General features: G+C 37.2%; 1 protein-coding gene across 1 annotated transcript in view; it reads left to right on the plus strand.

The window, feature by feature from the left end:
• The window catches only part of sdk1b (sidekick cell adhesion molecule 1b), a 316,455-nt gene that overhangs the window by 119,005 nt on the left and 183,265 nt on the right, over positions 1-14,185 (plus strand). Inside the window, exons 3-4 of the mRNA XM_051702261.1 lie at positions 401-507; positions 3,452-3,599. Of these exons, the coding sequence (XP_051558221.1) occupies positions 401-507; positions 3,452-3,599 (255 nt within the window). The remainder of the gene's footprint in view (positions 1-400; positions 508-3,451; positions 3,600-14,185) is intronic.

Raw genomic sequence — 14,185 nt, forward strand, 5'->3', positions numbered from 1 at the left:
TATATAGTCATTAGTCAGGTTTCTATCCAAGTTGCAAGTTTTAATTTATGTGAAAAAATTGGAATATTGCAAAAACAATTTGCGAATAAAGCAGCATTTCCATCCCATGTGTTTAAGAGAACACACTCACCACTTCTGGTAAAATTTGCAGTGATGAGCGATAAATTCAGTCACACAGCTTAATGAGGCAAAGTCACATTACTATTTTCATACGTATCTAAGAATTTATTCAGTAAATGCATTTCCACTGTAGTTTATGCACATCTCCTTATCGAAAATAATCCCAAAATTTGCATACAAATATGTGGATGGAAACCCAGCTATTGACTCTACAAGTAAGCATGGTGTTAATTTTGAGTTGATTTTCCTTGCATTCCCTTGCCCTCTGTCTGTCTCTCAGGTACACAATTGTGTCGTTAAACCGCGAGGATGCGGGACTGTATCAGTGCGCGGTAAGGAACAGGATGGGGGCGCTGATCCAGACGAGAGCTGATGTTTGCGTGGCTTGTAAGTACATGTGTATGTTGTCAGAGGGCGAGTCTGGGGGCCTGATACACAAATGGATTTCACACATCATCACTCTCACCTAGAACACACACATGCATGTACCACAGGGTCCCATAAGGGATGAACTGGGAGTGACATTCAGAAGCTCTCCAGTAATTTCTAAATGTGCTGTCATGCCAGAACACTGTATGAAATATGGCAGGTGTATGAGAAGGCCTGCATGGAATCTGCACTTTTTAAAAAATTCCTCCACTGATTATGGGAAACTACACCCTTATTAGTAGCTTAAAGCATTATCAAATTAGCCATCATATTAACTAAATAAATATTCAAGGCATGGGGGTTAGGTAGGAGTTTGTCAATGATGGATGTTCAAATTCTGATAAAATTTGCGGAAATCTTCAGAGCTTTCTGAGAAATTTACATATACAGTATATTTGGGTCAATGATGTGACAGTTTTTTTTTTTTTTTTGTATGCATCCCTTAAGTAATGCAATTTACATAGAACAATTACTTGAATACACCTCTACCATGATGAACATCTTTTTAATCTGTCAGTTCAAAGTCATAATTTCTTCTGGTGCAGTAAAAAATGAATAAGTGGTGTAAATATTTGGAGATGGTTAAAAAATAAAAATAAAAGTCTAATTAAAAGCTTAAATTTAAAAAAAAAACTAAACAAAACAAATGTTGGCATAAGTATTTTGGAATGACATCTGATTATGATTTCTAATCATTTCTAATCAAAATTCTGAATCAATTTTGTTTTAAAAATATTATTAATATTTGACATTTACTTACATTTACATTTATTAATTTGGCAGATCCAAATGACTATCCAAAGCGACTTACAAAAGAGAAACACGTATGCGAATCATCTTAAGGAGACAGTAGTACGAAAAAGTGCCATATTACAAAGTTTCACTAGCATCAGAATAGTAGTATTCAAAACAGATTAAAGCACAACAAGAATTTATTTATTTATTTTTAGTGACTGGTTAAGTGCTCATGGAAAAGATGTGTTTTTAGCCGTTTTTTGAAGACAGAAAGTGAGTCGGCTTCACGGATGGAGTTGGGAAGATCATTCCACCAACGTGGTACGATGAAGCCAAAAATCCGGGAAAGTGTTTTGGTGCCTCTTTGTGTTGGTACAACAAGGCGACGTTCCTTAGCCGACTGCAGGCTTCTAGTGGGCTGGTTGCTCTGCAGAAATTATTTTAGGTATGCTGGAGCAGACCGAGTGACTGTTCTGTATGCCAGCATCAGAGCCATGAATATGATACGTGCATCAACTGGCAGCCAGTGAAGAGAGACAAGGAGGGGTGTAACATGCGCTCTCTTTGGTTCATTAAAGACCAGACGTGCTTCTGCATTCTGGATCATTTTCAGGGGTCTAATTGCACATGCAGAGAGGCCTGCAATGAGAGCGTTACAGTAGTCCAGTCTAGTTGTTATGACAAGTGACTGAACAAGAAGTTGTGTGGCATGTTCAGAGAGGAAGGGTCTTCCTGATATTGTAGAGTGTAAATCTACATGATCTTGCGGTCTTTGACATGTGGTCTGTGAAATTTAGTTTGTTATCGATGGTTACCCCTAGATTTCTGACCGTTTTGGAAGGCGTTACTGTAGTTTAACCCAGCTGCATGGTGATGTTGTGTTCAACAGCAGGGTTGGCTGGAAAGACAAGGAGTTCGATCTTGGCTGGGTTAAATTGCAGGTGGTGTTCCTTCATCCAGACCGAAATGTCTGCCAAACAGGCAGAGATTCGAGCAGTCACTGTGGTGTTGTTGGGCTGGAAAGACAAGTAGAGCTGCGTGTCATCGGCATAGCAGTGGTAAGAGAAACAATGTGCCTGAATGATGGGTCCCAGTGATGCTGTGTATATAGAGAAGATAAGTGGCCCGAGTACTGAACCCTGAGGTACCCCAGTAAGTTGCTGATGTGGCTTGGACACCTCACCTCTCCAGGCTACCTTGAAGGACCTACCTGAGAGATAGGAATTAAACCAGTCAAGCACAGTTCCTGTGATGCACAGCAAAGAGAGGGTGAAGAATAAGATCTGATGATTGACTGTGTCAAAGGCTGAAGAATGGTCCAGCAGAATCAGGACATTTGAAAAACCTTTGTCCACTAAATCAAAGTCAGTTGGTGTAACAATTATGCAGGTAATTATATATTTTGTTGTCATAGGATATGAAAACCGTAAAACAGAGAGGACCCCTTGACCTCATGACTGTGTGAAGTAAAAAAAAAAAAAAAGAAAAAAGAAAGGAAACGATATATATATTTTGACATTTTTATGAAAAGGCACATTTTGTCCAGGTCAAATAAAGTAACCCCAAAGAATTTATGAAAACTTCTTGAAATTCATGCCTCAAAAATATATGATATTTATATAAAAAAAAAAAATTTCACCTTGAATTACTGATTAAGTTGAGTACATTCACATGTATTCAAGTTGCAATGCAAGTATTTTAATACATTTTACTCGATGGTTACACTACTTGACATTTTTAAAGTCATTGAATACAATTTTTTTTGTTTTTTTTTTTGTAGAAATGCAACAAATGTTTTTTAAAAATGTATGAAACCAACATGAACACAAATATTAAATTCTTACAAACTCAACAGCTGTGTATTAAATTAAATGTTAAAAATATTTCTAAGTGTTAATTTCGGACAGCCTTATTTTTCAATGACCCATTTATAAAATTCTCTGCGTACAAACACATCATAATAATCAACTTAATAATCTCCTTTTATATCTTCCTTCCCATTGTACCATTTCACTGCCTCTGTCCATATTCTTTGTTTTAGGCTTTAGGTCCTACACACTGTTTTTCGTGACCATATGTGCAATTTTTATGAGCCAAGTGGTCATTAGTAGAAAACTTTCTCTCCATCTCCCTCTATCTCTTTTATCTGTTTCTTGTTCTCTCTCAGACATGGATAGTTTTGCTGATCTGGAACAGAGGAAGACAGTTTCTCAAGGAAGGGCTGCTGTCCTCAACCCTCCCGCTGTGGCTAGTTACCCACGCCCTCAGGTCACATGGTTCAGAGATGGCTACAAGATCATCCCTAACCATCGAGTGTAAGTTGCAATTTTTATGTGATCATGACAGTGTTGTTATAGTTTTCAAATTTTAATTAAGGTTTTATATATGTTGCATTTTCAATTTTTCCTTTAAGTTTATTATTTTACTCTATTATTGTAAGTTTTCTTTAGTTCAGTGTTTTCTAGATTTTCTAGTATCTTTTCAGCATATCATTTTTTCTATTTTATTTTAAGTATTTTAGGGCTTCCAAATGCTATCTAGTGGAATTTTTATGTTTAATTAATTTAGTTAAAACAACTAATTTGTGTTCATTTTTACTTAATTTTCCTTAGTTTTGGAGTCATTAAAATGTATTTTAGTTTTAATTTTTCCAATAGAGTGCAACAGTCTGGTTCCAGAAGTAAACATTGCATTTTTTCCATGGGGGAAGTGATTTTTTTTTACAATAACATGTAAACCTTTAAAGACAGACCTACCATGAGCTCAGAGGTTGTAAATCTATGCTTCTGCTGAAGCCACCAATCTGCATTATTTCAACTTCATTTTTAAGAAATCACATTTAATTTTGGAATTTGTGGTGAAGAACTACACTACCCATTATCGTGCAGTGAAAGATCCACCAATCAGAGAGTTGCAACAAACAAAGTGCACCACTAGAGCTCTACAGCGACCGCCACTTCCATGACACATTGTGAATGATGTAATTAAATCGGTCTCTCTACCATCTCAAACTACTTATATATTTGTATACTAAATCTGGATATTTAGCAATAAACCTAACATATATTGTTTCTATTCTTAAAGCTGAGGTTTGCAATTTCTGCGGTACTAGCGCCACCAAACGCCCCCGACCATCATGATCACACAGGAAGTCTGCATGTTGTTTCAGAGAGTTCCAGTACCCTAGAATCAGCCACATTATGCCGACTTACTGACTACCGGCATTTTCTATCAGACATTTTTGCATTGGCTCCAGTGTGTTTACCTTCCCTTGTAGCGCATTGCATCTGCAGCATGGGAGACCCAGGTTTGGATCCTGCTTTGAAAACATGAAGTAATCACATTTGCATATTCAGTGACGAGTGCGATTCATGGGTTGCTTTTTCCCCTTTAACGTTAAATTTTTACTTCACTGATGGTTAGGTTTGGGGGATACAGTTTATAATATATGTATTCCTCTTCCCTGTATTACATCCTGTACAGCAGAAAACTACTCACTTCACAACATGCTTTTGGTTCCCCACCGTGGAAAGTGGAGCTCACATGTGCCCAAACACACAACAACACTTACCGTTTTGGTCACTGGGGGGAGTGTTTCGAATTTCGGTTCTTTGTCATTTGGTCTGATTTTCAAACACTTTTTTTGCTTCAAATCACAGTTTGCAATGTTGTGATTCACCTTGGAGTTGGTTGGTTGGTTTGACTCATGGCTTTTATGGCAACTCTTTTATACAGGATTTTATGAAATCCGAATGGGAACGTACTTCTGAAATCAAGCTTAAAAAGTGCGCTGTATTATATTACTTATTTTAGTTAACAAAATGTTTTCATTAACATTTATAGCTAACATCTTGACCTATCTTGACCTGCTCTGATTAATGTTAATGTATTCTTAATGCAATAATCTGACAAAAATTAAGCAATCTGCATCTTTACACTCAGGAGCATATACACAGACACGCATACACGCATTGAGAATATCTTTGCATCAATCACTGTCTACCACATCTTTAGACCGATTGCATCAGTTGGCCCCTGCTGCAATGATGTACGTTATGACATTCATTGATTATCTAAATGAAACAAACATACTGCAGTGGTTGCAGTTACCCTCCACATTCTCTGACTGTTAGTCACAGCTTCAACACGTCTACTCGTCAAGCCTTACTATCAGTGTCACGACAGCATCTGAGGATAGCTCACCTCGCTGCTGTCCATCAAATGGTTGTCATGGCACCTGTGAGGGGGTCTTCATTTCAAAGGCCACTCGTTTGTGAAATGCATTACTCTATCAGAGAAATTATATCTAGAAGGGAGAGATAGATGCACATATATACGTGCATAGAAATGTACCCACCCACCCACAGGCACACAGGTTTTGAGTAGATTGCCAATTATACAGTAAGGTTTGGGGCTGGAGAGCCAAGGATGGCCCTGGTGAATCTTAAGAATCTTTTTTCAGCTATTTCAGTTTCAATCTAAGAAACTTAAGTGAGGTTTTATGATTAAAACAAGTAAAAACTAGCCTATTTGCCACTGACTTATGAAAAATAAACATAATTCAGGTTATATTCTCTAAAAAGTTATTATCTTGCATAATTATGCTTCTCAAGTAAATTTATCTTAAAGATGTTTTTTTACTGGAAAACAAGACAAAATACTGATTAAGAAGATTATTTTTTGCTGTGAAGTTAGGAGACTTCCACAACTAAAGAGAATTCCCAGACTAAAGAGGTCTCCAAAAAGCTAGAATTGGCTAATTAAATTGGATTTAAAATTTCAAAGATGTTTATACACATACTGTATATGGTCTGGTGGTTTTATATGTGTTTGGAGTTAAAATTGAAGTGGGTGATGTCAGAAAGAGTGCTGAAATCAGTCTGTTCATGTTGCTCTTATCTGCAAGAAATTTCTGTATTTACATCCTCACTTTTCCTCTTGATTACTCTTTGAACTTTAGCTCTCCAGACAGGCACTCCTCAGCCCTTCATCTATCTCTCTCTCTTGCCATCCCTCCCGCATTTTAACAGCTTTTGGCTGCTGTTTCCTCCTGTTGCTCTGATTGTAATAATTAAATTGGCTCTTTGGTATCCTTACACAGCAGAATATCACCAACTGGATCGCAGTGTCATCAGGCTTTCCATCCACACAAACAACCTCACAATTACAACAAACTTTCCTGTACTTTTGAGATGTACTGACCCACATCCGGGGGACTTGCTGTACCCACTTCTCTTCTCTCTTTGCGCTGTTCACTACACCAGGGTTTTTCAAATTTCTGAAGCCAAGGACCTCCAAATATGAGAAGGGACCTCCTTCCAAAAATAAAAAGGCAGCTATATATTTTCATACACTGTATATAGACCCATTTATGTGAGAGAAAAGCAGTTTGATATTGCAAAATTAAGTTACTATGAAAATATTATTTGAAAAATATTTATTTAAATATTAAGTTATATTAAGGCTGCATCCACATTAGTCCGAATACATTTGAAAACGGCATTTTTGTTTTCGAAATGCTCTCTGTTCACACTGCCGTTTTCGAGCATTTTCCAAAAGTTTCTTGTCCACACTGAAATGTTAAAAACTCTTAAATCCCCTTTTGCGCATTCGAAAAATCGCCAGTTGTCCTCATGTTCCGTCACTGGACAGCAATTCCGAGTAAACTTCCAGTCGCATTTAAAGAAATACAATGTGAAGGTTGAACAAAGTAACATTTATCTTTAACAACATTATCAAAGTGAATAGCTGAGGCACAACAATGCCACTACAACATGGGCCACCATCTTGATTGTTTTGAGTTGAATGGGTCACATGACAACAAATCTGTCATTGTTTTCAGATATCTCTGATTCCCCTGTCCACACTACAACTCAAAGATGTTTTTTTCACAAATGTATCCATTTGGGCCATATACACACACTAATACATTTTTGCTTGGAAATGCAATTTTTTTCTCTACGTTTTTGCCTTCCGACCACACTTAGACGCCATGTTTGACAGCGAAAATGGTGCTTTTCGAAAGTGTCCTCCCAAGTGGATACATTTATAAATGGCATCTTTGCATTGTAATGTAAACATGGGAAACGGAAATATCTGAAAACGATGACGTATTTGTTGTCATATGACGCAGTCAATCCAAAAACAATCAAGATGGCAGCCCCTGTTGTAGTGGTATAGTTGTGCCTGCTATTTACTTTGATAATGTTGTTAAAGATAAATGTTACTTTGTTCAACCTTCACAATGCATTCCTTGAAGGTGACGGGACATTTACTCGGAATTGTGGTCCGGTGAAGAAACACAAGGACAATTGCGTTTCAGACTGTACATAGAACAGTGATTTGTTTTCTTTTTTTTTTTGCATGTGCAGTAAGGGGATTTAAGAGTTTTCATATATTTAAGTGTGGACGAGCATCTTTTGGAAAACACTTGAAAATGGCAGTGTGAACGGAGAGCATTTCGAAAACGAAAACACCGTTTTCAAATGTTTCCAGATTAATGTGGACGTTGACTTAGGAGAGCGTTTTTAAAACTCTCAGTTTTTGCTGCCAAAAACGCAGTTTCAGTGTGGTCGGAAGGCCAAAACGTAGAGAAAAATATGCATTTTCAAACGAACACGTAGTAGTGTGGATGTGGCCTACGTAAACCTAAAGAGAAACGCTTTTATTTCAATTTAATTAAACTTTAATTTAATGATGTTTTCACAATAAATAATGTTGAAAAGCATCTTAATGAGAACAGTGCCTTACAACCTCCAGTGAGCAAACTAAAGGCCACAGAGGCCAGGAGAAACTCCCTAAAAAGATGCAACACAAGTACAAAACTAACTCAAATTTGGTAAATTTCAGCATTTTTTTTTTTTTTCCCTCTCTCTCTGTAATGGCTTTAATGTTTTTTGGACATTTCAAACCCATTGTTGCCAGATGGATTCAAAATGTTTAAGTATACAAATTGAAGCATGTTGTCCAGGCTGTTTACTAAATGAACACAAAGAAGAATTATCTTTAATCATTTTCATTTATATGAACAAATATAACAGTACATCGTCATAAACAACAGTATTTACCTACATAAACATATATATATATATATATATATATATATATATATATATATATATATATATATTAGTAATATATACATAACTAAAATATTGTAATATATGCAAAATGGCACATATAGACTTCCGTAAACATTTTTTGGTAATGACGCAAATGAATAGTTGAATCAGAGTTTTGAGTCAATTCACTGAAACAAACTTTTTTTTAACTAAAACACAGAAATAAGTCAGACTTACCAAATGTAACAGCATTTTTACTACTGAAATTAAAACAGAGATGATATCTTAATGATCTCATACTCTCAAGTCAAAGACAAGGACAAAAGACAAGATTAGTTTAATGACACATTCAGTTAGACAAGAAACTTAGTGGTCAAATAAAAACTGCAATAAAATCTTTGCATATATTCAATTTTATATTGCTAACAAAATCATTGCCGAAAATATCATGAATATCCAATACATAACCATATTCAATCCATTCAACCCAAACATCACTTCTCACAGTCACCAGAATAAACATTCACCAGAATAAACCTCTCACGGATGGTTTTCTAAAGAAGTAGAAAATAAAAAGTTATCTTAAACTATTCCATCAGTCGGTTAAACCCTTTGTGGTTCTAATTAGAATCTTTATTTATAAGACTGTGTCCTCATAAGCAACATCAACAGATCTGCTTCAGGACAGGATGTTGAACAGCTGGTGTCCTGGTACTGACACAATAACCTGAAGCTGACTGCACTGAAGCCTGAAGTTAGGATTGTGAAGTTAAGGAAGGACACACAAACCCCCAGTAACCTGAATATCAGTGGCTCAGCTGTCAACACCGTTGAGTCCTTAAGTGTACCCTTAAGAGGAAAGCAAACACTGATACTGTCATAAAAAAGGATCTGGAGTGGATGTATTTTATGTGACAATTGAATAGAGTTTGCTTTGATAGTCCAGTCCTAAAGAACCATTTTAGGCCCATTTCTTCATTGCCTTCATAATAGTCTAATAAGATTTATTTTTATTTCATAATTTTTTGAACAGTTTTTTTTAAAGTAATAATGGTATATTATTAAAATCTATTTAATTTCATGACCTACAATTGAGTTAATTGAGAGAGTAAATTTAGCTTAAACATTTCAGTTAATACAGTAACTTTAACTTAAAAATCTGATGTACATGGTACTTAAAAATTTTAAAATTTACATGATTATTTTAATAGAATCTTTCACATTTTGATCTTTTCTTATAAACACATGTATAATGGTACCACATGACATACAGAAGTCTTCCTAGGAATCCTAATACATGCTATGTGGTCTATTAGACAACTTGACTAGCACACACAGACCTCAACACTTGGTACACCAAACATCCATCCATCTTTTCTAAGCCTCTTGTCCTATGTAGGGTCGCGGGTAGTGCTGGAGCTAATCCCAGTCTTGGGTCGAAGGCAGGGAAACACCCTGGACAGATGGCCAGTCCATCACAGGGCTAAGACACACAGACATACACATTCACCCTCACACTCACACCTACAGGCAATTTAGAATTTTCAATTTACTTAAATGAAAATTGTAAACTGTACATGCAAACTCCACACAGAAAGGCCCTGAGTGAGCCGGGACTCAAACCATAGACCTTCTTGCTATGTGTTAATAGCGCTACCCACTGAGCCATCATGCCACCCTACACCAAAAATGATAATGGTGAAAATCAACAGATTTATTTGTAAAGTTTTTATCATGTACACGTAATTTTAAATAGAAAATTTGCATCAAACTTCACAAAACAAGAAGTTACCAAACTTAACACCAAATTGAACAATGAAAATGGAATAAATAAACTTGCAAACAGTGAAAACATCTAAGCTCATTAATTATTCAAGCCCAGTGCATGCTGAGAACACCAGCTTCGAAAAGTGAAGTAAAATTTACTTATTTTATTTATCTGTAAAATGTATCAGTGTATTTCACTGTGCTAAAGCATGGTGGACATTACTACTGCTTTTTTCTCTCTCTGTCTCTATACTATATATCTTGCATGTGTGATTTTTGTGTGTTGTATATTTATAGTGATCTTGGGAGCAATTCAGCAAATCAAATTCCACATAAGTACTGTTTCCTGGCTTGTAAATTCAATTTAGATGACATGCTCTCTTTCTCATGGCCTTGTATCTTTTTCCACATTTTCCCCATGATGTCACCTGCTAATAATTTCACTATTGTTTGGAGTAAAATAGTATGATTCATGTGCCTCTTATTGTAAATTTCAACACATTCACTGTGTGGGATTGCAAATTTAAGTGTAACTATAAGATCAGATGGTCTACTGTCTTTCATATAACATCACATGAAAAACTAAAGTGATGCACATTGTATTTGGCTTTCAAGGTTTTTGCTATCGTGATTCTGTGAGATCGTCTACACGTGGCTGCATCCTGTTTGTCAATCTGAACAAGAGTATATGTGAATAAAAACTTGTTTCTCATGCTAACTAAGGCTATTACCCTTTGTCTGTGATGGCTCTAGGTGCCTCAGCCCCATTCTGTGAATTGGTGGCCATTGTTCATTATTCAGTCAATGTCTGAGTCAAATGTAAATGCATCGCCTTCTGATGTGTAGACTGATTCTCCAACTTCTGCAAAAAATCCTGCTGAAGCTTTACCTGAGTCTCCTGGTCTTCTCTAAGAGTTATCAACAACTGCCAGAGCTTTTGATTGTGTCTACACAAAAACAATTTTCCCTCTTAGGGAGAATTTTACATGTGAAGTGCCACTAGTTGCACCAAATGGAATTTCAGACATAACTAGATTTTCGCATTGTTTGAAGAAAATGTGAGTGGTATTGCCTGTGCAGTGCTAGGGTGTTTGGGTGTTTGTTAAGGCATTGTTACTGTAGTTGGTTGCTAGGGCATTTCTAGGTGGTTGCTAGGGTGTTCTCGATGTTTACTGGCCTGTCAAAGAGCCCTCTCCCAAGTCTTTATGATATTCATTTCCCTATATATGGCTTGGGTCTCTCCTTTAATGTTAGTCAGTGGGTTATAATTTCCCCATTTTTCACCCTTCAGGTGAAAAACATCAGTCCAATTGCTTAGAAAAATAAGAGCACACCTTCAACATCCTTAACTTGTCTGTAACACAAATGATGCAAGACTTGTTACATACCAAATTTTAATACTAAAGGTTATGCCTAAGTGTCATGTCTCCCGAACTCTCCTTCTCCCTAGAGCAATTTTTTTAAAGTGCTGCATTTTTTACAGTCTTCAGAAAACAGCCTCCAAATAGCTTATTTATAGTTGTCTCTTCACATTAAACTGGGACAGGAGAAAGTATTTAAACATCGAAAAAATTACACACTTTGCCTTTCTTAAGGTGAACTCTCTAAAATCTATGTGTTAAATGAATACTGTACCTGAAATGTCTTATTTTAAAAAAGTCGAAGCTGAAAGAGTGTAAACATCCCATGCTGAGATTTTTCCACTGTGGATTTATGTTGGACTAACTCGTGTGTGAGACATTTTTCCCTTCATTTCCCTCTTTTTTTTCCCTGGATGGAGAGGCTTGAATTAAAGACTCTGAGTTCAAAGGGATTTTTTTTTCTTACAGGAGATAGATTAAAACGCTTATTCTTGACATTTTCATGTGGTCTCTCTCGTTCTCTTTTCACGTCTCCACTCTCACTCTCTCAAACTCTCTCTCTCTCTCTGTCTCTGACTTTATTTCACCTTGAGCTCCATATGAACAACATCCAGTGCCCATTAAATATATCACTAAGGACATTTATCCTTTATTGCTCTTGTCTCACTGCTTGTTTGCTTGTTCTCACTTGCTTTTGTTGCCCTAAAACAGGGGTTCTCAACCTGTTTTGGTTTGCGAAAAAATTGGGCTCTACCCCCTTCTGTCATCTTGAGTGTGTGTGCAAGCATTAGTGTGCGAAAGTGTCCAAAAATGAAAGCAAATCCACAGTCTTGGAAATCTCGACAAAGAACTCTATATATTTAAATGAGCACAGTCACACATGACTTGACTTTATTGACATTACACAGTGACTCAGGCACTTAAACACTGAGCTCCTCTGTTTGAATATTACTGTAGATTTTGGCCATCCTTTCAGAGTTTTGCCATTGCATCAGGATTTGTTGGCTAGCCATGGAGAACTATGCCCTTATACGTTGTATAAACTAATAAAGTCACATTAATGTTTTTGCACTTCTTCTTTGTCTTATTCTATTTTTGGAATTGCTATGACAGTATTTTTATATTTATATATAATTTAAATATGGGATTGAGTTTTTGATCTTGTGCAGAATGAGTTATTCAGCTCACAGCAGAACTGCAGTGTGTAATCTCAAAGGTATCAATCCACAGGGAGTTGTTACCACAATTTTATGCTTATGCAATGGAAATGTTAACTTCACTAAAGCCGTACAGCAAGCAGAACCCATTGTAGTGTGTAGTTAAAGCATGAAAATCTCACTAGTAACATTTTATATAACTCTCATTCATAATGTTAACAAACAGTATCTTATCACATTATACACCGATGAGCCAAAACATTATGACCACTCACAGGAGAAGCGAATAACGCTGATCATCTCCTAACAAGGCCACATGTCAAGGTCTGTGTAGATCTGATGGTAGGTGAACAATCAGTTCTCGTTGTCAACGAGTTGAATGCAGGAGAAGTGGGCATGAGTAAAGACCTGAGCGGCTTTGACAAGGGCCAAATTGTTTTGGCCAGACGACTGGGTCAGAGCATCTCTGAAACGGCAAGGTTTGTGGGGTGCTCCCAGACAGCAGTGATGAGTACTTACCGACAGTGGTCCGAAGAGGGACAAACCGCAAACTGGTGATAGGGTGTTGGGCGTCCAAGACTCATAGATGCGCAAGGGCAATGAAGGCTATCCCTGTGGTCCGAACTGACACAAGGTCTGTTGCGGCACAAGTCACAGAAAATGTTGATGATGGTTACTGGAGGAATGTGTCACAACAACACATAGTGCAGTGGAAGAAGTTTGCCTGGTCCATTGAGTCCCGTTTTCTTTTACATCACGTGGACGGCTGTGTACGTGTGCAGCGTTTACCTGGGTAAGTGATGGCACCAGGATGCACAGTGGGAAGACGACAAGCCGGTGGAGGAAGTGTGATGCTCTGGGCAATGTTCTGCTGGGAAACCCTGGGTCCGGCCATTCATGTGGACGTCAGTTTGACACGTGCCATCTACCTAAACATCGCTGCAGACCAGGTACACCCCTTCATGGCAATGATATTCCCTGATGGCCGTGGCTTCTTTCAGCAGGACAATGCACCCTGCCACACTGCACACATTGTTTGGGATCAAGGTGTTGCCCTTGTCTCTAAATTCCCCAGATCTCAATCTGATTCAGCATCTGTGGGATGTGCTGGACCAACAAGTCCAATCCACAGCAGCTCCACCTTGCAACTTACAGGACTTGAAGGATCTGCTGCTAATGTATTGGTGTTAGATAACACATGACACCTTCAGGGGTCTTGTAGAGTCCATGCCTCGGTGGGTTGGCGCTGTTTTGGTGGCACGCGGAGGTCCAACAGCATATTAAGCAGGTGGTCATAATGTTTTGGCAAATCATTGTATATTAGAATGTTTAACAGAATATTAGCTTATGTACATTAAAATGGGTCATGGATCTAACACAACATTAAATAATTGTTTGCACTCCTGTTGTTGGAGACTTGAGCTGTATACTTAAGAAGAGCAGTTCCCATATTATTATTGTTTTTGTTTGTTGAATTGTAGTTCTTTATTAATTTATTGGAAGTTTTTATTTTTTTATATACATTTTATCTCAACTGTTGACCTCTCCTTTCATG

The sequence above is a fragment of the Myxocyprinus asiaticus genome, chromosome 7 (genome assembly GCF_019703515.2).
Source record: "Myxocyprinus asiaticus isolate MX2 ecotype Aquarium Trade chromosome 7, UBuf_Myxa_2, whole genome shotgun sequence".
NCBI classification, from domain to species: domain Eukaryota; kingdom Metazoa; phylum Chordata; class Actinopteri; order Cypriniformes; family Catostomidae; genus Myxocyprinus; species Myxocyprinus asiaticus.